The sequence below is a fragment of the Calliphora vicina genome, chromosome 1, assembly GCF_958450345.1.
Source record: "Calliphora vicina chromosome 1, idCalVici1.1, whole genome shotgun sequence".
NCBI classification, from domain to species: domain Eukaryota; kingdom Metazoa; phylum Arthropoda; class Insecta; order Diptera; family Calliphoridae; genus Calliphora; species Calliphora vicina.
In genome coordinates, this window is record NC_088780.1 from 126,644,630 (window position 1) to 126,670,615 (window position 25,986).

The window sequence follows — 25,986 nt, forward strand, 5'->3', positions numbered from 1 at the left end:
GTGACTAACCACGAAAATGCATTATATTCTGCCGTGTGTCTAAATATAACCTTTTCAGCATTCTTTAGAATTATGAAAATTTAATAGAATAAATTGTATTTCTAAGGAAATTAATTTAATGAACTTGTGCCTAAATAATTAATAACATTAATTAGGAAAAACGTTCGACAAAATAACCACTAATATTTATTAGTTTCTTTTATATGTTTTCTCAAATATAATTTAATTGAAAACACAAAAATAGTTTCAGGAAAAAGCAAATATTCTTTTTTTTTAAATTTCAATAATTTATTGTCGTAAATGATTTTTGGAAGTTGCCCTTATATGAGAGCCATGACGAATTATGGACCGATCGACATGAAATTAGATCGTGTCAATTACGATTATATGAAAGTTTTTTATGTTGAATTTTATGTGGACAACAACATTTTTAAGAGTTGGGAGCTATGACTAATTATGGAGCGATCATCATAAAAATAGCTAATTTTCTGAAGATACCTAATAAATTAAAGATATATGACCGGTAAAGTCTTATTTTGGAAGAACAGTTTCAATAGACTTCATCCTTGGGCCGAAAGAGTCCCAGCAAAAACTTGATAATGACTTGCAATTACTGAACAGCTTACTTTTCAATGACTACATCATACCAACTGCATTACATATAAGTAGTTTAGTAATGGCTGGCATATAATCTGGCATAAGTACTTGGTTATGAACTGATTTGTTAAATTCAGAAATAATTTTTGTTGATTAAAATCTAATACAAATTGATGCCTTCTTGAAAACTTTCAAATATTTTCCAAAAATATGCACATATGATATGAATGAGATGAAAAATAACATTTTGATGTTATACTTATTTAAGTCCCTAAGTTATTTATTTAAGTCCCGGTTTTTAAGTTATTTGGTGTTGGCAGATGTGAATGATGGCCCTGGCGAATGATCGCCCTTCTATATGCTCTTTGGATTGCAAAGAGAAGTCAATTGGTTACTTTATAGATCCCATGTAATTTAGCGTGAATTAAATTGTCACTAAGTGTCCTTAGTTACCTGGAGTTTTTTTGAGTAATTCGTACAAATTGAGTTGATATAATTCTCATACAGTTTATTTTCTTTTTGCTTAAGTACTTGACATTCCAGATATATTATCACTTAATTGTCTCTTAGTAACCTAGAGTGTAGCCACTTGTTAAAATAATTAGTAACGTAGCTAGTTATTAAGTCCCGGTCCACATTGTAAAATATTTGCTGCAAAACATTTTTAAATTCTCTTTTGAAACTGCATTCGTGTCCACACAGTGAAGTTTTGCTTTTAATTTTTTCACATTTCTGTACAGAACGAATACATTTGGATGACATACTCAACAAAAACTTCATGTACATGAAACAGAAGGGGTATACCTCTTTCCTTTTCTCTTTCCCCTTTCATCAAAAAATTCAAATGTTTTGCAGCAAATGTTTCACAGTTTGGATGGGGACTAACAACGAAGGGAATTTAACCAAATAATTTGTATTTTTATACCCTACCACCATAGTGGGGAGCGTATTATGCGTTTGTGCAGAGTTTGTAACGCTCAAAAATATTGGTCTAACCTTAAAGTATACCGATCGACTTAGAATCACTTTCTGAGTCGATTAAACGATGTCCGTCTGGCTGGTTGGCTGGCTGGCACAGGTCGCAATTTTGAAGATATTTCGATCAAATTTGGTACATATAATGTTTTCGGCTCAAGGACCAAGCCTATTGAAGCTGGCTGAAATCGGTCCATTATTTCACCTAGCCCCCATACAAATGTCCTCGCAAAATTGGACTTTATCGGTCATAAATGTTTAGTTTATATATGTATTTCCAGAAATTTCGCTCCAAATTAGTTTTATATATACGAAATTCACGTCACAAAATTTTGTTACGATCGGTCCATAATTAGTCATAGCTCCCATATAGACCCGCTTCCGAAAATCACTTTAACACGCATAAATCTCTTAAAAATGTTGGTATACACACAAAATTCACCATAAATAACTTTCATATAGACATAAATCACACGACCTAATTTCATGGTGATCGGTCCATAATTGGTCATAGCTCCCATATAAGGCCCACTTCCGAAAATCACTCAAAAATATAAATTATTGAAATTTTAAAAGAAAAATGTTTGTGCTCTTTTACTTAGTGTAGGGTATTATATGGTCGGGCTTGACCGACCATACTTTCTTACTTGTTTTTTTTTTTAAATTTTTGTGGTATATACTAAGTTTATTTCCAATATTTATAAGAATGAAATATTTAAAAGTGGCACCACTGAAACATGTATTTGAACAACAATGTCAGCTGGTTACCTTGCTGCTGCTGTTTCCAAGCTAATTAAGTATGTACCTGACTATACGGCGACATGCTGTCGTAAATGTGTTTAATGCATTATTTAAATGCTTGTTTTGTTGTTTTTGCTACTAAAATGAAAATCAAACAAAAAACATAGAATCTAAAAGATATTTATTCGAAATATTTTCTGTGTAAATAAATCATTTTTCTTATCTTTCCATAGAATTTTGGGATTTCGTCGCGCCATGCCAGTGACTGGTCGTTTGTTAAACATAACCACGGAAATTTACCAAGTAGCCGATGATAATTTATTAAAGACATTCTTTGTTTCGCCCTCTTCAAATTTATGCTTCCATGGCAAATGTTCATACTACTGCGACACATCGCATGCGATTTGCGGTAATCCCGACATGTTGGAAGGTTCGTTTGCTGCATTTTTACCAGCTTTTGAACAGGCTGGCAGAAAGGTAGGTGCACACAATATTCTACATACATATCGTTGGTCTCATGTAGAAAGGCTCTAACTCAATTAATTTAAAATTTACAGCAGAAGGTAAACAAGTAATAGAAACTGTATTATTAATATGTAGCTGTTTGTTTATGCAATTATATATCGAAATGTAAAAAGCCCCTAACTCGTGTTTTTTAAGTCGAGATTTTTTTATCGAAATAAACAAAAATCTGGACTTACAAAAAAACACGAGTTAGGGCCTTTTTATTCCTAAAATTTGCGTGAAATGTATTGGAATCACTAAAAATTCAAATTCATAAAAATGCGAGTTAGGCCCTTTCTACATGTGACCAACGATGCACAGTGGGTTGAATGGTACTCAAAGTGGCGATTAATTCATAGAAGCCGTAGTTTTAAAATATTATATTTTTTATTGATGAGTTATTATAAGCATTTTAGAAAAAAAAGGTTAAAAATATTTTTTTTTAACCCTTTAAGCGCATTATTGTTTTTTGGAAAAAAACCTTTTTTTCACAATTTATGCTGTAACTTTGGAATGGAAAGCGATAAATTATTGAATAAAATTGGAAATTAAAGCATACTTAATGTGAAAATTCAAAATATAAATTTATTGTATGTATTTATATTAGTATAAATTTAATTTAAAATCCAATTTTTGTTTTACACAAAATTGTATAAATTTACAAATTTTTTCAAAAAAGTCATAAAAGAGAATATTATAAATTTTTGTAATGAACAATCATAAATCCATAAAAACACAGCACTTTAGAAAAAAAAAGTTTAAACTATTTTTTTTTTAACCCGTTAAATGCATTATTGTTTTTTGGAAAAAAAGACCTTAGATCGCAATTTATGCTATAACTTTGGAATGGAAAGCGATACATTAATGAATAAAATTGGAAATTAAAGCATAATTCATGTGCTACTAAAATAATAAAATTATAAATTTATTATATGTATTTATATTAGTATAAATTTAATTTAAAATGCAATTTTTGTTTTACACAAAATTTTATAAATGTACAAATTTTTTTAAAAAAAAAGCCACAAAAGACAATATTATAAATTTTTGTAATGAACAATCATAAATACATAAAAACACAACTTTAAAAAAAAATGTAAGAAACAAATGTTTTAACCCATTTTGTATCAGAATATGTTTTTTAGCAAGAGGAGTTCTTTCACTATAACTTAAATAAGTAAAAAACCTCAATAAACCCGCACGATTTTTTTTCTGTATATAGAAGCTAAAGTTCATATTTTAAAAGTATTTAATGGAATTTACCCTATCTCGCCCTGATTTTTTTTAAACTCAATCTATATATCGAAAAAACCCCAATAATGGATAACTTTAAAAAAATCTTAAAAAATATTTCCAAAACATTTATCTAAACAAAAATTATTTATTTATGTTCTCAAATACCTGAAGTTGATGGTTCCATTTTAATATTTCTACTTTTAACAGATTTAACAAAAAATATAAGCTCTCGAAATATCGCAATTTTCAATTTTAACCACAGCACGCAAAATTTGTAAAAATTATTTGACTTTGACCGCTCACTGCCAATAAAGTATGTTACTCACAACTGTAATTTTAGCAGTTTGTAATGTATTATTTAATGCAATTTAACCCAATACAAAACATGACTGAAACAGATAAAGTTCAGCTTTTGAATTAATCGCCATTTTTGGTACATTTCAACCCTCTGTGCGATGTATACAACATAAATATTTTGTAAATATTTACAATATTTACTTAAAAAAAAAAAACAAACAAACATTTAAAACTAAAATTTAAAACCATTTTTTTGTACACTGTTTCTTAAAATATTCTTTGACCCATAAAGAAAACATACATATTTTAACATTCATTTGTATGATCGTATGTATGTAGTATTTGTGTGAAAAGTATTTCTGTGTAACATTTAAAGAATTTTTCTCATTCTTGTTTTTCTCTATTCATGTTGGTATATTGGGGCCATATATATAGATTATTTGAAAATATTTTGGTTTGTTTATGTGCTTATGATTAATGACGACATTTGGGCCTAATTTTTCTTTTTTACTCTGTTTTAAGGTTTTACATTTTTTTTACATAAAATTGTATAGTTTTTTTAGGTTTTTGTTAAAAAATGCTGTTCTTGTTTGCAGTTTGTATGGGCTTATCAACAGTTTGTATGTGTTTAGTTTTTTATACTTAAGTCCTGGTTACTCAATAATAATCATACTTCTAAGGGGATTTCTGCAGTGTTTTTTGTTTGTTCCTTTTCTTATTTCTGTGAAATATTACCACAGTTGAAATGGTCAAGAATTTGTTTGTTTTTTAAGATTTAATATATTGTTGAATTGGTTGGTTTGGTTGGTTGGGCCAGCAAATATTTCTACAATATACGGTTACTTCTGACCTTTATGTTTCCCATAAACCAACAAAATATTAAGTATTTTCCTTACATCAATCAATGAGATTGTTGGTGTTATTGTTGGAAATTCTTATAAAATATTATGTATAATTTAATATGTTTTATTTTTAACACTTGACTGAGTTTCTTTAAAACGTTGTGGAAATTTTTTGATTTAAAGCTACATAAAATCTCTGTCAATATGTGAGTTTAACACCTGCTTTTTTAAAGCTTTTCCATTTAATAGATTTAAAACATATTTTTATGTTTGCTATAAAATACAATATAATTTTATTGGTTTTCATTTCATTGTGCATATTTGAGAAGTCATAAAATTAGGTCATAAAAATTTCGATATATATATAAGAAAAAAGTAAAAATATTATCAGCAATATCATCTGTTTAATGGAGAAAAACATAGACAGATAGGTAAAATCCAGCATAAGACACATAGCATGCATTAACTACAATCTTAAACGAAGGCAATGAATACGTAGCTAGTAATAGAATTTGTTGGATTGTAAAAAAATATATTCAAAAGGTAATTATCTTGAATTTAAGACAATTTAAATTGAAAATACTGTGTTGCAATACGCGACATATTACAATGAATTAAGGACCAGCAGCCAACATGAAGTTTTTGTATATATAAATCATTATTAAAATAAAAAAACAAGCAGTTCAAATTCAATTTAAGTTTAATGTAATTTTTATAAAAATAAAACATAGTATTTCAAAAGTAATTTTTAATAGCATAGCACGGACTAATCAAAATATTTCTTGTAATTAATTTCTTAATATTTAAGAATCATTGACTAATCAATACGATGATGTCACAAATGTTAGTGATTTTTATTCGAACATCTTTGTGCAGTCTGGGTTACAAAATATGTACCTCTATAAGTAAAGGTTTGTTTACCTTGCAAATTAAATACCCTAGTTTAATTTTTGAGCAATATTTCCAAAATATTTAAAATAATTGGGGCTACAGTTCGAGCGAAATCATCTTAAAAGATAAAGCAAATTGCCGTATTTGGGGTTCAGATAACCCACATGTGATTCTCGAAAATCATATACATTCATAACGTGTCACTAATTGGTGACGGTTTTGGAAATGATGGATCAATGGGACCGATAAAGCTCTAACTGTTACTGTAACTTGATTGTATTATACTGATACATACAGAGAGCCTCAAAAATGAGTAAACACCACAAATTACACTGTACAACACCAAACAAAATTACGAGATCCGACCAATAAATTTAGATAGAGGAGACAAAAAAAAAGACACGTGTATCGGTGTTTTGAAAGTTTACATCTGAATTTCTTTTGAGGGGGGGTTAAAGTTTCCCAACTCTGGCACATTCTTATTGTTAATAGGCATAAGAAACCATGTGATCCTTACATTTTAGGTATAAAATGTGTTCAGCAAATTTATGTAAAATTTTAAGGAGAACATTTCTTTAGAATACGTTAACCCTCTAAATCCTCATGGCATGGGTCTTTTTTTCCTTGTTTTAAAAAAGAGCAAAAAACACCATTAAAACAGGTATTTAAGGGGTTAAAATGTTCCGCAAAAATATTATCCGTAAAATTTTACTATAAGTCCCTAAACACCAAAACGGAAAATTCAACCAGAATGTCACACAAAATAAAGCTTAGGTTAAATTTCGAATTTATTAAGAATTTTATTTTAAAGTACCCCAAAAATTTAACATACGCACCCATTGAAGAACGCTTATAGCTGAAATATGCTGGACATCGTATGGTAATGAAGTGGAATTGCCTAGAGCTAAACAAATTTAATTAATGAAGACTTCCAATCCAATTTCTTAATAAATACGTAATTAACAGTAAGCTCTCTTTTGTTGTGTCTTATTTCTGCCTTTCTGGTTGTATTTTCCGTTTTGGTGTATTCAGGGACTCATAGTAAAATTTCACGGATAATATTTATGCGGAACATTTTAACCCCTTAAATCCCTCTTCTAATGGTGTTTTTTGCTCTTTTTTAAAACAAGGAAAAAAAAGACCCATGCCTTGGGGATTTAGAGGGTTAACATATTCTGCAAAAATGTTCTTCGTAACATTTTACATAAATTTGCTGAATACATTTTATACCTAAAATGTTCTTTAGAATACAATTCTTAATAAATGCGAAATCAAACCTATGATCTCTTTGATTACGTCTAATTTCTGACTATCTGGTTGAATTTTCCGTTTTGAGGTATTCATGGACTTATAGTAAAATGCACGTATAATTTTTTTGCAGAACTTTTTAACCCCTTAAATCGCTGTTTTAATGGTGGTTTTTGCACTTTTTTAAAAGAAGGACAAAAAAGACCCATGCCATAGGATTTAGATGGTTAACATATTCCACAAAAATATTTTCCGTAACATTTTACATAACTTTGCTGAACACATTTTATACCTCAAATGTAAGATTCATATGGTTTCTTATGAAGATTAACAATAAGAATGTGCCAGAGTTGGGAAAATTTAAACCCCCCTCAAATGAAATTTAGATGTAAACTTTCAAAACGCCGATACACGTGTCTTTTTTTTTTTGTCTCCTCTATCAAAATTTATTGGTCGGACCTTGTAATTTTAGAAAAAAATTGATTTTGTTGTATAGTGTTATTTGAGTTTTTTACAATAATGAAAATCCTAAAGTCTATTCATCGATTACAATTTAAAAGTTTCGGTTTGTTGTAGATTGGGCTGAGTAATAGATTTGGTTCTGAAAAAAAAGATTTAAGATTTAAGTAGGACTATAATGATTTTCATGATCTTTAAAAAATCAACAAATTGACTGGTGTTTGTCACTTTTGAGTCTCTCCGCACATATATACAGACCGTGAAATAATTTAATTACTACATGCTGCATTTTCTGATCATGTACTCTCTCGTTTTGTTGATAACAATTGGATGCTAGATCGTGTGATTTAACATCATTGAATTTCTTTTTATGAGATTTTTGAAGGTCTAACACACTAACACTCTTGCTTGGAAAGACAAAACTCAGCCACTTTTATGAGAAACGGAAGTGGAAAATGTTTTCAAATGAATACGTATATACCAGCAGATCCGACAATATTCACTATTGTGTCTTAGTTGTCCATGACCATGACCAGGAGAATGGTCCATTGAAGTTTTCAGCAAAAAAATCGGCAACAAACAGTGATACTTTGTAGATGAATTTGTTTTTTGACAATCACATGTGGATTATGATGATGATATAATTTTAAAGATTAACAAACTCGTCAGGGTGAAACTGTGTTGCATAGCTTTGGATGTTTTTTCTCAAAACTGGTCACTTCAAACTTTGAATATTTTTGAAATATGTATTGTCCAACAATGAAATGCGTTTTATTTATTTTTACTAACTCAATATGGTCAGCTGTAAAACTATATCTTTTGTTTTTAGTTGGCAAAAATTCTTGCAAATTTTGGATATCCTTTACGTACCACTATAATAAATCATATGGCGTATGAGCAATAAATAATTATTTGAATTAAATAAAAATTATACGCCAGAAAATCCTACAAAAATGTATATGTGCAAGGTCTATTAATGAGGTCTGTGCAACTAATCAGTTGCCTGTCAAAATTTCAGTTTATGTTGGCTGGAACTTGCAAAGGGTTTGTTGCTTTTGGGTTTGTTGTGGTATTCGCTCCAACAAACTTTAGTGAATTTGACAGCTTGAGCCTCTAAACAAGTAATGAAAAAAATAATCAGCTATGCTATCGTCACCACCTTATTATGAATTCGCCTTGATACGTACGTATGACTTGGTATTGTAGTCAGCTGTTTTTGACAAGCTCAGTATAGTTTTACACAAACAAAATGCTAGTTTTTCTTTTTGTATTGTTGTAGACCTTATTATAAGATTCGCTATCATTCTATATCTAAAGGTACTTTACTGAATTAAAAGGTTAGTAAGCCCAAAATGAAAGCGTCTCAATTGTTCAAAACAACATCATAAATATTCTGTTGTATAATAGTTCCTAGACACAGCAACAGCGTATTTGGTTTTAATGCGGTTTTAACAAAAAAAAAAAAAAAACCAACCAACTTACATCACACTCAGACCAAGTTATTATTATTGTATACTTGAGACTTTAGTTTAACAATACATCAAAACTCAGTTACATCTCACAAAATAAGATACAATTTTTTTGTTTGGAAAAAAATTCTTAAGTATAAGAAAAATATGCTTAAAAAACTGAAAAAATCGTAATACTGGAGTAGCACAAACAAAAGTTTCAAAATTATACACAAGTGTGTATTTTACATGAGATTATTTGGCTTTATTTATAATGTTTTTTAATATTTTATGAAATTAAAAAGAAAAATATAATAACTGAAAAGAACAACAAACATATTTTTGTTTGTATGAGAAATAAAAGATTTTTTCCAACAAATAAAAGACTCCTGTGGTGTAGTTGTCTGGAAGTTTTTCCTATGAAACTGCAACTGAAAGGAGAAATTATTTCACAGCGTAGTTTCCAAAAAAATATTGGTTCTAGTTTTTGTTAAGTCGCACAGTGCGGCCAAAAGTTGAAAACAACAAGTTTCTAGTTGGGAGTTTTTTGCCATTGTGTTGGTTAAAGGAATGTCCTAGGAGTTGAAAAATGTTCATAGTAAGGCTCCTTACAAATCCCATTTTTGCAAGAAATCAATGTACAGTGGTCATAACTACCCACTGTAAAATTTTCTCTACAGTTGTATCATTCTTCAATTTTCATTGTAATAAATTCAAAAAAAAACAGTTATTTGCCTCTACACCCAGAGAAAAACAACTTAAAATCAATAAAAACCATATTGAATCAATAAGAAACATTAAAGAAAGTCTAGTAATGTTGAAATTTTTTATTTCAATATGGAAAAATATTAATTTAAAGTTGAAAATTATTAATTAAACGTATTTCAATATGTTTTTTCTATTATAATGAACATTATTGTATTAATATGACGCGATCTTGTTTTTAAGTTGCAGTTTTTCCCTTAGTGTACCGAAAATTTTGAGTTGACTCTCTTTAGAGGAACCAGTACGATATATATAAAACTATCGGGCAATTCAACGTGATATTGCATCAGCAATATTAAAGAGCAAAATATGCATTCGGTTTTTAAAGTTTTCAACGCTCTTCTAAAGGGGCATAGTAAATGTGCCTACAAGCATTCAGATTGACTTCTTTTTTGAACATTACGTTTAACACATTTTATTTTTTCAGTAGTTTAATAAAAATCTGGGATTTATTTCTAGTTTCTTGTAATTTATTAGTTCGATACAAAGTAAAATTAATAATATGTCATTTCTTCAGAGATGCTATAAATCTGTAAGTATTTTTAGTTTTGTTTACATATGTATATTATTCTAGAAAATGTTATTGAATATTACAATTGGTTATTAATAGAAACCTTTATTGGAAATTTTTTAAAAATTTTTCAGAGTTTTAAATGTTCTGGTTATATAGAAACAAGCTCTTACTGATTGTACTAAATGTTTACTATATTCCTTAATACTTTAGTTTTTAATTTAGCTATGTCTATGTTGTTAAAGAACTTTAAAAATGTTCTTTTAAACTTTGAAAATCTAAGGGCTTGCGGCATTTTTGAAATATAAATAAATAAAAAATCTAATATGTTTCTATAACTGGAAAAGTTACTATTTACTGGTATACCTTCTCACATAAAGTTACTTAAATTTTTCTACGTTAAAATGAGTTACTTGTTTTCTTATTTGACCATACACAAAAAACAAGTTAAATTCACATCCGTTGGGGACATTGAAAATGAAGAGAAGAGAAACAATCCAGAAATATAAAAACACTAAACAACACAATAAGATTGTAAGCTGGTTTATGTTGGTTGCTGTTTTAAAAATCTTTATCATGTATTCACTTGGAACTCTTTGGTATAGGGTGTTTTTTAAAGGAATATGTAAAGGATTTTTTGTTTGTTTTCACACCAAATCCAGATTTATTCCCAATTTTAACAGAACAGATTTTATGGAAAATTTACTATAAAATTTTTATATAAATATGTTCACTGTAGATGACAATATTTGTATATCCTTCATCGTGAGTAGCAATGGTATCTATAAGTTTGTCATTCCGTTTATAGTTTACACATCTTTTATATGCCTAAATCCGTACAATACCGCAACTACAAAATTTTGTTCAGCAAGATTTGAATTTGGAACCACAGTGCAATTAAACTAGTTCATATAATACGGAAACAGTAATTTTTTGGGCGGCGTAAATTTTCGAAACCGTAATAAGCAAATTAATACGACGAGGAGGAAACAGATGGAGACTAATGTGAAACATTACTCCAACGAGCCCTACAAAATTTTGCAATTTTTCATATTTTAATGTGACTAAATAACAACCATGAACCGAATTATTAAGAAAATTTAGTATGAAAAAGTGCAATATTTCTGAAGTACGGAGTTTTAAAGTAACATATTTTTGAATCTAATTGAGATATTGACTTGAATTTTTATAAGACCAAAGATGAACTCATCTAAACAAAAAAAATAGTTCGGAATAATTGTGTATAAAATTGTTATTAATATTTGAAATCCTATTAAAATTTTGATACAAATTTTAGTTTAAGAAACTCAATAAATATGTAATATACAATAAAATCTTTATTTATTAACAAAACTCAATAACATTTTCAACGTTTTTAAAATTTTTCATTCTTAATAATAAAGTTTAAAAAAACTTGTCAAAAGGTCAAAGCGAAACCCGCAATTCCTAAATATTTGAGCCAAAATCCCAAAAATTATATTTTTACAATTTTGCCCATGGGGTCCACATTTTCTTCGGAGCTGGGTAAATACTTTGGGGATAAATAGGGAACACATGGTTTCCAAAGCTGCTTTCCATTTGGGATTTTAGAACATGTGGACCAAAGTTGAAATTTTGATAAAAAAAAATATGTCAAATTCCGCAGGGTGTAGGGGCGGGGCGACATATTCGAAAAATAGAACATGAAAAACATAAAATTGTTATATGTTCTTAAAGAAAGTTTTTTTTAAAAAAATAAAGGACTAATTCATATTTTCGCCCAAAAAACAGCAAAAATCTACTATTTATATAATTAAGTATTAAATTGAAAATTGATTATTTTTGGATCCATAATTGATTATGGCCTGAAATTCTTTGTATATTATTGAAAATTTAGTTGTCTAACTAACAAATAAATTTCGATAATTACAAGAGATAAATAGCACACGCAAACATATTTTGTCAAGACCTAGCCGACCGCTTTCTAAGAATATAAAAGTGTTTGAAATCGGTTTTTACATGTCGCATGTAAACTACTTTGAGCCCCCATAGCGCCGCCCCAGGAGTATTTGTAGGGTCCATTTTATTAAATTAAACACGAATACTCCAGGGAACGCTGAAAACTAAGGAATCTACCTAAACTCAATTTTGACCACCTACAATTTATAAAAACTATCTATGGCAAAGAACACAAAAAACACCCATCGAAGCAGAGATTGAAGAAGAAAATGAAGGTGGTTTAGACACGATGAAAACATCACCAAAACAACTATAGTGTAAATCTGCAAGGGAATATTTTGGAACCAACTGAAAGTTCTAGTATCAGATTCGAGCATGGGTCAACAAGTCCGTACATTATTGAATGAAACACAGGTTTTTGGATAATTTTTTTTTTTTATTTTGCAACATGTGTCTATGCACTTTGTCCTCCACAATCTCTCCCACTTTCAATCTCCGATCACTCAACACCATATCGTTTCGGGTTTAGGGTCTTCAACTGGATATTCAGCACGTTCGGCATCTTCCGTGCTTGTACGGACACAAGAAAATTCCGTAAAACACTTTTTATACCCTACACCACCATAGTGGGAAAGGTATTATGCGTTTGTGCAGATGTGTGTAACGCCCAAAAATATTGGTCTAACACTAAAAGTATACCGATCGACATAGAATCACTTTCTGAGTCGATCAAACGATGTCCGTCCGTCCGTCTGGCTGGCTGGTTGGCTGACAGGTCGCAATTTTGAAGATATTTCGATCAAATTTAGTACATATTATTTTTTCGGCCCAAGGACGAAGCCTATTAAAACTGGCTGAAATCGGTCCATTATTTCACCTAGCCCCCATACAAATGTCTTCTCGAAATTGGACTTTATCGGTCATAAATGTTTAATTTATATATGGATCTACACAAATTTCACTCCAAATAAGTTTTATATACACAAAATTCATGTCACCAAATTTTGTTACGATCGGTCCATAATTAGTCATAGCTCCCATATAGACCCGCTTCCGGAAATCACTTTAACGTGCTTAAATCACTTAAAAATGTTGGTATATACACAAAATTCAACATAAATAACTTTCATATAGACATAAATCACACGACCTAATTTTATGGTGATCGGTCCATAATTGGTCATAGCTCCCATATAAGGCCCACTTCAGAAAATCACCCACGAATATAAATTATTGATATTTTAAAAGAAAAATATTTTTACTCATTTACTTGGAGTAGGGTATTATATGGTCGGGCTTGACCGACCATACTTTCTTACATGTTTACCTTTGAAATTAATGGTGAAGAGTTCTCATAGTATTTTCAAGCTTAGCCTTTATTTGAGTGACGATTTTTTTTCCAAAAATAATGCTTATGGAGCAGACGAAATTTCTCCTCAAGTTATGAGGTAGTCTGATATCAACTAAATGACGGACCTTGTCCAACAGACAGATGCCGTGTTGCCCTTTCAGGTAAGAGAAGTTAAAAAAATCGCACCCGTGTATCTAAATATCAATGAACTTGTAGTGACCCTTTAGAATTTAAAGGAAATAGTAACATTTTACGCTCGGTTATAAATTATTGCAAGTAAATACTATAACTGTTTAAAAAGACCATGTCAATGTTTAAAAATTACTCTTTGAGAAACACCCTTTAGTAGTAGCAGTTATTTTTTTTTTACAACATATACGTATATTTTTAGTTTAGTGTTTATTTTACAGTTGTTTTTTTTACTTACTTTTTTTATTATTTTAATACTCTGCTGCTCTTTACTTTGTCACTGTGTTTTATTTTAGTTTATCCGGTTTCCTTTAGAAGTTTAACAACACCGTTTGCATTATCATAAGCAGCTTAGAAGCATTATTTAACATATCAAAACAAAAAATAAAGCAAAACTAAACTAAATAAAATAAACAAGAACAACTAAATTACAACAAAAAAGGTTAAACTTAACCAAACACTAGTTCTGCTATAGTAAAATGTATAAAAAAATTTCCTTTTTATATTTATTTTGTTTTTCTTGTAGTTTTTTTCTTCTTTTTTTTTGAGATACTTATTGTATAATGTTTTATGACCAATATATGTGGCATAGAGTGTGTGTCTAAATCTTTTACCTTTATACATATATGTATGTATGTAAAAGTATATATATGTGAGAGTTTATGTAATAGTATGAGTGTGTATTTGTGTGTATTTAATGTACTCCATCTTTTGAGTTTCATTTTAACCTTTAAACGTTTGCTTTACTTGGTTGATGCTACTGCTGTTGGTCAAAATCGTTTGCTCATACATATGAATATAATTTTGCTGCTTTATTCTAACTTATGAATATAATTTAAATGGAAAAAAAAATTATAATAAATAAATTTTTCAAGGAAATGTTTTGTTGTTAGATTTTCTTTTGATTTTTTTTTTTTTTATTCATACCCTGTGGCGTATGTTTATTATTATGAAATTATTTATAAATCATATGCAAACATAGCAGAGTAGAAAACATATTTTTATTAAATAGAAATTTTATATTTGATGAATATATTGAAGACTCATTTTATAAATATGTTATGACTATTAAGAGTGGAAAATAAGTAAAATCATTTTAAAAAAATTGGCAGGAATATTATGACAAAAATTAATTAAAAATGTTAAATCAGAGAACAATTTAGGCACATACAATTGTTTGAACTTTCAATATATCCTTCAACCTTGCTCTAGTTTTCATATTATATGTTTAAATTTGTGCTCGAGTATTTTATTACTTGCATCAAGGGCACATTCAAAATACATGTTGTATTTTTGCCTTTCACCTTTCTCTGGGTGATTTTTTTATCCTTAAAAGTTAAGTTCTTTAAAATTCAAAAATAAAAATATCAGAAAATTATGTTTTTGAGCACATGAATACTTGATTCAATTATAAAATAATTGAAACCAGTTCAATATGTGCAAATATTTGAATTGAAACTGTTGAGGAAATAGTTTTTTATGTGTACACTGGCTATGTATGCCATTTTTAAAGACTACAACCAATTTAGCTAAAAAAAAAATTTTAGTCCATTATGGATAATAGTTTAGATAATAGAAATTGGCTGAAATCGGTCCATTATTTCACCTAGCCCCCATACAATTGTTCTCCCGAAATTGGAATTTATCGGTCATAAATTTTTAATTTATATATGTATTTACACAAATTTCGTTCCAAATAAGTTTTACGTATACAGAATTCATGTCACCAAATTGTATTATGGTCGGTCCATAACTAGTCATAGCTCCCATATAAGATCCTCTTCCGTAAATCACTTTAAAGTGCATAAATCTCCTAAAAATTTTTGTATATACACAAAATTCATCATAAATAATTTTCATATGATGATCGGTCGATAACACTCTGCTACAAAATGACACTATTTGTCAGAACTTGAAAAGCGACCTAATGGAGGTGAGGACATACTGAAATCGTTTTCAAAGATTTTAAAACTCCTTCAAAATTTTGAGTTATTTTGAAAAAACTGATTTATGGCAGGTCGTAGGACTGTAGTACCTCTAACTCACACATTTTTAGACCGATTTAAAAATTTTAAACAACTATGGATAGGAAAAGAATTGCGCTTTCATAAAATGTATATATAAAATCTGTTTTCCACGAAATTGTGTAAGTTTTTATAAAAAGTTTGATTTCTTTCTTATTTTTCAAATTCAACAATAGTTGTTTTAATTTTATTCTATGAAACCCTATTTCTTTTTGCACAGAATTTTAAAGACAATTTCATGTAGACAAAAACGAGACATAATTTGTTAAAATCGGTTTACACTTGCAAAAGTTATTAAACTTTTTCAAAAAAAGTTCGACAAAATTTACTTTGTAAATTTAAAATTTTACAAATATTTTTTTTTATTTTTTTTTTTTTTTTTATTCATATGGGCTGAGGGAGAAAATACTAAAAAAGGATTTAATGAAAAGTTGAATAAGTTTTACAATTTTCATCCGATTTGAATAATTATACCCACGTTTTGTTAAGAACTAAATTTCCTTTATTCATTGGTATAAATTTGTTTAAGCTTCTATATCAAAATAAGCAATGAAAAGCGACTAAACTCAAAAAAGTTGATAAATTTTGTTTTTCTTTTAGATATTCTTAACAAAAATAATACTTATAACTTACAAATGTATCAAAAAATGCACGTCATTTTAAAACATAATCAGTTTTCTTTCCAAACTCGTTAAAAAATGTAAAGTCGGACAAAAACTGACTGAGTTACAGATCGATAAGTTGAAGAACATCACTGAAAACAGTTTTTCAGAATAACTTCTGAATTTGATGTTGTTTTTGAAATTTTTTGAGACAATTAGTAATGTACTCAGCAAGCCCTATACCTCACGCTAGGTCGTTTTCCAAGTTTTTTTCCATCGTAGCACCGTGTAATTGGTCATATAAGGCCCACTTTCGAAAATCACTCACAAATATAAATTATTTTTATTTTAAGAGAAAAATGTTTTTGCTCATTTATTTAGTGTAGGGTATTATATGGTCGATCGACCATACTTTCTTACATCGACACATGCGGCCAAATATTACGTTATTTTAATGTTGAAGATCAACATACAGGAATATTTCTCTATTCCCATCCATATGAATGTATGACGTTTTGTTTTTTATTGGTTTCAATTCATAATAGGTATAAACAAAAACATGTATTTTATTAATTGTTTCATAGTTTTTCCATATATGGAAAAAATCTAGAAAACATTTTGAAAACTATTAGAAATTTGATTTATCTTTTTGTGTTGCTGAAAAATAAATGAAATTTTCTTGGAACAAATTACATTTTGTATGTTTTTTAGATATGTAAATGCTGAAGTGTATGTAATTTTTTATGCTTTTCAGATAAACAATTAGTATGTACTAGAGTGCTCCAAAAAAATAAAATTGCGAATTTTGAACGCCCCCCCCCCCCTCTAGAATTGTTCTATGTATTGTAGAAACACATTGTGTAAAATATTAGGACGATAGGATAACGTTAACTGGTGGCGCAACGACGCTGAAGTTTTGAGGTGCATTTACAAGGGGAAAATATGCAATTTTTTCAGTTTTTGTAAAAATTTTGCCATTAAATAATGACTTTTACAATTTAATTTAAAAGAATCGAAATGTGTACTAATTGTCGTTATAATAAGATATAAAAGACACAAATTGGTGAAAAAATGTTAAAGTTATTAAAAAATCGCCAGGCCATTAACGTGTCTCAGGCCACTAGAACAAGAAATTTATGAACAAAATTAACATATTTTGAGAAATATTCCCCCCCGGATTGTACCTAGAAAGTTTTTTTCGTCCATACAATCTTGGAGCACTCTAGTATGTACTTATAGTGAAAACATTTGAATTATAAGCTATTATTGATTTCGCATTTAGGAAAATTTTAGAACAAAAAATCAATAACGAAAAAAAAATATAAAACAAAAACATAAACCACTTACCCCCATTAAAACGAAATCTGGTTATGGCCTAACTAATAGTTATACTGTCGGTGAAAAATATTTTTGTATGAAAACTGTCAGTTTAACTATTAGTTAATACATAACCAGACTTCGTGTTACTGTGGGTTAATGTTCAATTTTATAATATGTAGGTACAATAGGGCTATAACCAAAATTTATTATTATTTACGATACAATTTTTTTCGGCTCAATTTGGAATAAAAACCGCACACAAAAAATCGATTTTTTAAAGTCATAAATTTTCTCGTTGTCGCAAATTTTAAATATAAATTTTTTTTGGATAAAAAAACAGAAAAATTATTTACAAACTTTACCGCGTTTTGTGGGTGAACTTTTTTGACAACCGCGAAAAACTAATAAAATGTTTTTAAATAACTTTCAATGGTCTATTCGACTAAGCTAGGGCCATTTTGATATTTGAAAAAAATGTAAAAAAGTTTTGAAAATAAATATACGTGTTCAATTCATACATTTTATGTAGAAATTATATCGAAACTAGTCACTTGATGATAGGGTTCTCATTTAAAAACTTGTTAATAACAATTCTTATTTTTATTTATTGTTTATGTATTTAAACCAGTTATCTAATGTGTTTTATATTCATCGAACAATTTCAAATACTTTTGTTGCTGCAGTCACAGGACGAGATAGATACCTTCATGATACAACTAAATACAAACTGTGTACATTTAAATACTTACTTTAGCAAATAAATAATTCCATTATATTTTCTTTATATTTATGTATTTCTTAAAACCCATATTATATTTAATTAACAAAATTTTTAAGCAAGTTTTTATTTTTTTGTTGACTTCTTTGGAATTTTTTCCCAGACATTTTCAAGTGAAAGGCTTAATTTAAAAGTATTTTTTATACCCTACACCACCATAGTGGGGAGGGTATAATGCGTTTGTGCAGATGTTTGTAACGCCCAAAAATATTAGTCTAACACCCACCTTAAAGTATACCGATCGACTTAGAATCACATTCTGAGTCGATTAAACGATGTCCGTCCGTCCGTCTGGTTGGCTGGCTGTCCATGTAAAGCTTGTGCGCAGAGTACAGGTCGCAATTTTGAAGATATTTCGATCAAATTTGGTACATATTATTTTTTCGGCCCAAGGATCAAGCCTATTGAAACTGGCTGCAATCGGTCCATTATTTCACCTAGCCCCCATACAAATGCCCTCCCAAAATTGGACTTTATCGGTCATAAATGTTTAATTTATAAATGTATCTCCACAAATTGCGCTCCAAATAAGTTCTATATATACAAAATTCATGTCACCAAATTTTGTTACGATCAGTCCATAATTAGTCATAGCTCCCATATAGACCCGCTTCCGAAAATTACTTTAACGTGCATAAATCGCTTAAAAATGTTGGTATACTCACAAAATTCAAAGTAAAGTTTCATATAGACATAAATCACACAACCTAATTTCATGGTGATCGGTCCATAATTGGTCATAGCCCCCATATAAGGTCCACTTCCGAAAATCACTCAAAAATATAAATTATTGAAATTTGAAAATAAAAACGTTTTTGCTCTTTACTTAGTGTAGGGTATTATATGGTCGGGCTTGACCGACCATACTTTCTTACTTGTTTATTTCGACTACGCATTTTAAAATACTAACTCAGTTTTAACCTTATTAATTTTCCATTAATACCTAGAAATTTTATAAATATATTTTGTAGACATTTTAAGGGTTAACATAAGAAAGGATTAAGCATCCATACACACCTACGCATACCGGGTCTTACATTTGTAATCCTTGTAAAGTATTTTTTTATTAAATAAATAAACAAACAAAAGCCGGTACACAGAAATACACGCAAACACAAACAAAACTTTAATACAATTTTTATTAGAATTTTTTGGCATAAATTATAAATGAAGAAGAGTATACAGTTTTTGGAACATAATAAATTTTGAAATAATACCAAAAAAAAAAAACAGTAGAAATCAGCACAAGTCTCCATAGATTTATGCACAGATTAAAGAAACAGAAACATAATAATACAATAAAAAAATATTAGATTGACATTAACCTTTTCTTTTTATTTTCTTCTTGTGATAATACAAGTGTTATGTACAAACATATTATTTACATAAAATTTATTGATAATAGAGATTTAAAATATTGGCTTTGTATGGCTTCTATAAAGGCATATTGTGTTTCAAAATAAAGTACTTGGAAGCCGGGTTTTATGTGTAAGTTTTGTTATAGCTTAAAACTAGCTCACTTACGTAAGACAGTTTTTTATACCCTTCACCATGAGTGGCAAGGTTTGCCATTCGGTTTGTAATTTCTACATTTTTCATTTGCTTCCCCACAAAGTATATATATTCTGGATCGTTATAGATAGCGAAGACGTTATAGCCATGTCCGTCTGTATGTTGAAATCAACTTTCCGTAGCCCCCAAATAACTTGCATACATGATTCATTTATTAATATATCGGGAATTCTTCCGGCTCGGTAGTATTAAAAATTGACAAAATCGGCCCACAAATAGCTGAGATATAAGCAAAAAATCGGGACAGCCTCGATTTTTGGCCTATTTTTGATCTATATCTGGATTACTAAGTCCATAATATAGACAATATGGACATCTAATGATAGATATTTCAAAGTACAATGGGTCAGAATCGGAAAAAATATGTTTTAACCGATTTTTTTTGTCATAAATGTTATTTCCAAAAAAAAAAAAATTTTAAAAAATTGGAAAATATTTTCATGAGCAAAAAAGCGAGAAGTTAAACAAATCTTTGCTAATATTTTTGTTTAAAAATGTCTAACAAATTTTTTATTAAGTAAATAAATTATATATCATTTATTTCAGCACGTTTTTACCTTCTAAAAACGGTAATTTCAAATAAAAGCGATCAGCAGTTTCAAAATTGTAACAACTCTTTATTCATTTTAAATTAACACAACAATTTAAATAGTCACTATATTTTAAGACAAACACTTTAAAAATGCACTTTGTAATTTACAAGAATATACCATTTAAGCTTTTAAGACTAACCCCATTTACATTGTAAGATTTTGATTCAAATTTATACTACAACAGTTTAAATAGTCTCTCTGTGATTTTATACACATACACATTTATAATTCATAATAATACACACACTTAACTTACACTTTATAATGTACAAGAATGCACTATGATAAACTAACTGCTACAAACGCTGCCACTACTTGTACACAGCGCCATTTTCCTTCCAGTAGCTTCATGAATTATCTTAACGGACATAACCATAATGTTCTATTTCTAGAGATTTTGGCAGCTTCAATATTAATGTTATCAGCTTTAACATTTAGTATTATTCTAATAATTGCTTGATATCAATATTGTTGATAACTAGGAGCTTCTACTGATGAATATGTTTATAAGCATGATGAATATTGCAAGCAGTCATTACAGACCGTTCAAATTGATAGTGCGATATTTAAAAAAACTGCAAATAAAGTATTTCTCTTGCTATAGATTCAAAATAACTTATTAAACCAACACCGATGAATAATTTTTACATAGCAGCTAATATATTGATTTCTGAGAGAGATGTTGTAGATCATCAAATAATTAATGTAAATCCATCTTAAAAATATAAAAATAGATACATGATGCCTCAGATAAATATTATATAAATGTCGCTTCATGCTAATAAATATTAGTAATGGGAAACGATTTCTAGTTGTTCTTTTATCTGTTCTGTATCGCCTTATCGAAAAAATAAAGCCACTACTGAATTTCATAGCTTGGTAAATGATATGTGGTTTCTCAATTCCCTGAGGTCAAATATTTTATTTTGTATTCTGTATCATTAAACTTAAAGCTGCTGTCATTTTCAAACCTAAGGGCCGTTAATAATAAAAAATTAGCCTAAATTTAACACTAAACTCAAACATTTAGTAAAAACTCATTACTTTTCAGTTAAATTTAACCAAACAAATTATTGCGTTTAAGCCCTTAACTGGAAGAAATCACGATATTTATTCAGTCGCCAACTAATAGTTAAATTATTTTTTATTGTTCCCAAAAATGTTTAACTTTCGGTTAAACATTTTAGTTTAAATTAATGGGAAATTATTTAACTTTACAGTTAAATTAACTTAACAGAACTTCGTGGCAAGGGAACAAATATGCTATAATGGTATAATTTAGCTGGATAAAGATTTGTCCTATCACTGAAATAGAGCTGTTAGTAATACGATACCACTTTAACATTAGAAATATGATGAAGATTAATAAAAGTAAAAGTAAAGAGAATGAATGAAATACGGCTAAGAATAGCTAAGAGTAGAAGCTTCTAATATGATAAAAGTTTAAGGTCTAAACAACAAGGCACTACAAGATTAATATCCTGATGGTAGTCACTACACGCAGAGAAAAAAATATAATTGGGTATGATTACTGTAACCATTTAAATAGTGTTACAAGTTTTTTAACAATATTATATTCACAGTAACTAATTACATGATTGTGGTAACCATAATATGGTTAATTTATAAATCACATGATTGTATCAACCATATATATGGTTACAGTAAACAAATATATGTTTGTGGCAACCATATTTATGATGAATAATTTTATCATAATATGTTGTTCTCAGATTATGATAGAGCAACATAATATGATAAGTCCTTCATCATATGAATGGTTGTCACAAACATATATTTGTTTACTGCAACCATATATATGGTTGATGCAATCATGTGAATCGTAAATTAACCATATTATGGTTACCACAATCATGTAAATGGTTACTGTGACTATAATATAGTTAAAAAACTTGTAACAATATTGAAATGGTTATAGTAACCACCCCAACTATATTTTTTCTCTGCGTGTAGTTACATACATATAAATACTTACATGAACAATGCTCTAAAAAGTATTTTCTATTAAAGACAAAAATAAACACATTCCTTTAATAAGCAGCACAGTAGGCATACCTTTTCCCCTTAATGAATAAGCATTGACTTATGTAACTCTCTTTCTTTTGGCCAATAGCATTTTTCTACATTTACAATTTGTCAATTATCTAGCATTTTGCCACTCAAATGCTATAAAGTCAAATTTCATTTTTATGAATCTCCTCCTGAATGGTCTGAATTTGATGTGGCTTGGCATTTTGGTTATAAAACCAAAAATGAGCCTTCAATAATTTAATTTTTAGCAAAATGCATATTGCATGGATGTCAATACGTTATTGTGGGCATCTTTATAAATGCATGGAAGAAATCAATAAATAAATGTACTTTATTTGTCTGAGAAAATACGTATGTAGCTATATATCGTCATCTGAAATGCAAAAGGGTGTAACAGCTAAAAATTTCAAAATTCACAAATTTTAAAAAATAACAACTTTATTAAAGAAAGAAAATCGTATTTTTAACCACCACACTGTTCATTTTATTACGTTTTTTGTCTCTCCTGAAAATGTAAAAAAGTGTCGAGAGGCTCTTTTGCATTTTATGTGACGATATGCACGTTTAAAGTGAAATAAATTTTTCTGCATGTAACTGCAATTGTGTAACGTGGCATCATGGTATCAATGAAAATGGCAAAAAAGAAGGAGAAAAAAAGGTTATATGTCTGTGAGTGTAGCAGCAAAATATCAATAACCTTAATGTGGTCAAACAAAGAAAAACCCTTTAAAGTTTTCTTCTTACTTTTTATTTATTTTTTTTTTATTCCACCAACCAGATGTCTAGTTTTTACATAAGTAAACTAGCATGTCTGTCTGTATGTCAGTGTGTGTTTATATGTACTCGTATCTGGAAAGTTTTAAATAAATATTTGATAAGTTCTTCTTGTGCTCTAGAATGTAACACTATTTCGATGGGTATTTTTTTTTTTAACATTTGCTAACAAATATGTGTACACAGTTACAGATTGCACATGTGTACATACTTCTAAATATAAATATTGAACTAGTCTAATATTGAACAAAAAAATACTTGTAACATTAGAGAAATTTATATACACAGAGATACAAATAAATATGTATATGTACATATGTACATATGTATACAAGTATGGTGTTAGAATAAAAAAAACTACTATAAGTAAAAATGTTTGTATATTATTTGTATATGGGCAAAAACACATTCATTTAAAATCTATGAAACTGAACTTTATTGTTCAGTATTTCTTAGTTGTTTATAATTTTTACAAAATAGCAACTAATTCAAAGAGCTAAATTTCAGAATCCAAGTTCTATTATCTTAATTAGGATGCTATAACCTAAAGTCGAAAAATATTAAAAAAAATAATCGAGAGTTATTTTTAATTTTTTTACCGAACATTTTTATGCAAAAATTGGCGAATCGAGAGAGGCGTTATGTTTTCCTTTACCTTCTTACACTAAACCAAATAGTTTTCCTTTATAATCCGTCATATTTAAATAAAAAAAAATTTTGGATGATTTTATAATAAATAAAATTTCATATCGTACGTGACATGACGTACGTGACATATTTATTTCTTATAGTAAAACAATTTACATATGGGCAAATTCACGAGAATGACTACCTCGACTGAAAACCCAAAAACCCTCGAAACTTTTTTTCAAGATGATTGGAATAGGAGAAAACACTAAAATATTACTATGTGTAAGTATTTAGAGCAATATTGGCAATATTATAAGAAAAATAATCTGTCACCAGTGTTGCCAGTTTAGCCTTTTTGAGGCTAAATTTAGCCTTTTTATTTACTCTTTAGCCTCGAAATTTTGGTTTTAGCTTCGTGGCTTTTTTCTAGCCTTTTCTTAATTTCAAAATAGCCTTTTTTGAAATTAAAAAAGGCTAAAAATTTCGAGACTAAAGAGTAAATAAAAAGGCTAAATTTATATTTGTGAACCATTTTCATTTTAATTCATTACTGATTTTCATTTAGCTTTTCAACATACTCAAGAATTGTGCAGTATTAAAAGAACAAATAACAATTGCCAATATCAAGTGGTTCAAAATGAAATAGAGTATTTTATATCTGAAAGCTTAAATGTCTAGCAAATTCTCTTTCAAGACAAAATTGTTATTACACATTACATTCATCATTATATAATGGACAAGAGCCCCACAAACTCTTGAGGGCTTACTCGATGGCGATCAATAGCCGTTAAACGTCTTGTGGATCTATGCTTAAAACCCATTTTGTTTTAATTTCGTCAAACCAGCAATTCTAAAAAGCCAAACTTTTAAGTAATTAATACACTGATTATAATTTGACGTACCATCTTTTTTTAAAACCAGTATTGCACAAAGTACAAAAAGTAAATAAATCATTTGCTGTTTTCTGATTTAAAATTCAAGGAATTTGATCCATTATCGTCGCCAATTGAAAATTGTTCAATGTTTTTGACACATTTTTCATACTAGTTTGATGAATGAGAGATAAAATAAAGAACGTTTTAATTAGTGAAGATTATGACAAAAATAATACGACAAATTAAACTAATTGAGCAATTGCGACAAAGATTACCATATGAAAACTCTACGCAAAATCAATTTTTTTCCCGTTGATAATAAAGTAGTAAAACCAAAAAAAATATATTATGTCATATTGATAGTGAAAAATTAAAGTGCTAATAAAATTACGAAGCTTAAGGCTCAGGGGCAGAATATATTAAACTACAAATGGACAAATATAGAACCAACAATGTCCATTTTCTGACATGGTTAATCTAGTATTTAACTTTTTAGTACTTCCTTTAAGTAAAGCAGATGAATTTAACGAACATATTTTCTAATTTTTTATTTAAAAATAAATATAAACCAAAATTCTTAATTTATAATATTTTAGCTTTTTTTGGCTTTTTTTCTAAAGCGGTTTAGCTTTTTCTGGCCTTTTTTTGAAGCCAATATAGCTTCTTTTTTCGCCAGCTCCTGGCAACACTGTCTGTCACGTACGATATTAAGTTTTATTTATTACTAGCTAAAACCCGGTGTGCTTCGCTACCCGTACCGTAAAGATTTACAAT

General features: G+C 28.8%; 1 protein-coding gene across 1 annotated transcript in view; it reads left to right on the forward strand.

Moving 5' to 3' along the window:
- Nucleotides 1-25,986, forward strand: part of LOC135952597 (uncharacterized) — a 234,651-nt gene that overhangs the window by 174,214 nt on the left and 34,451 nt on the right. The window contains exon 7 of the mRNA XM_065502613.1: nt 2,547-2,790. Within this exon, the coding sequence (XP_065358685.1) occupies nt 2,547-2,790 (244 nt within the window). The remainder of the gene's footprint in view (nt 1-2,546; nt 2,791-25,986) is intronic.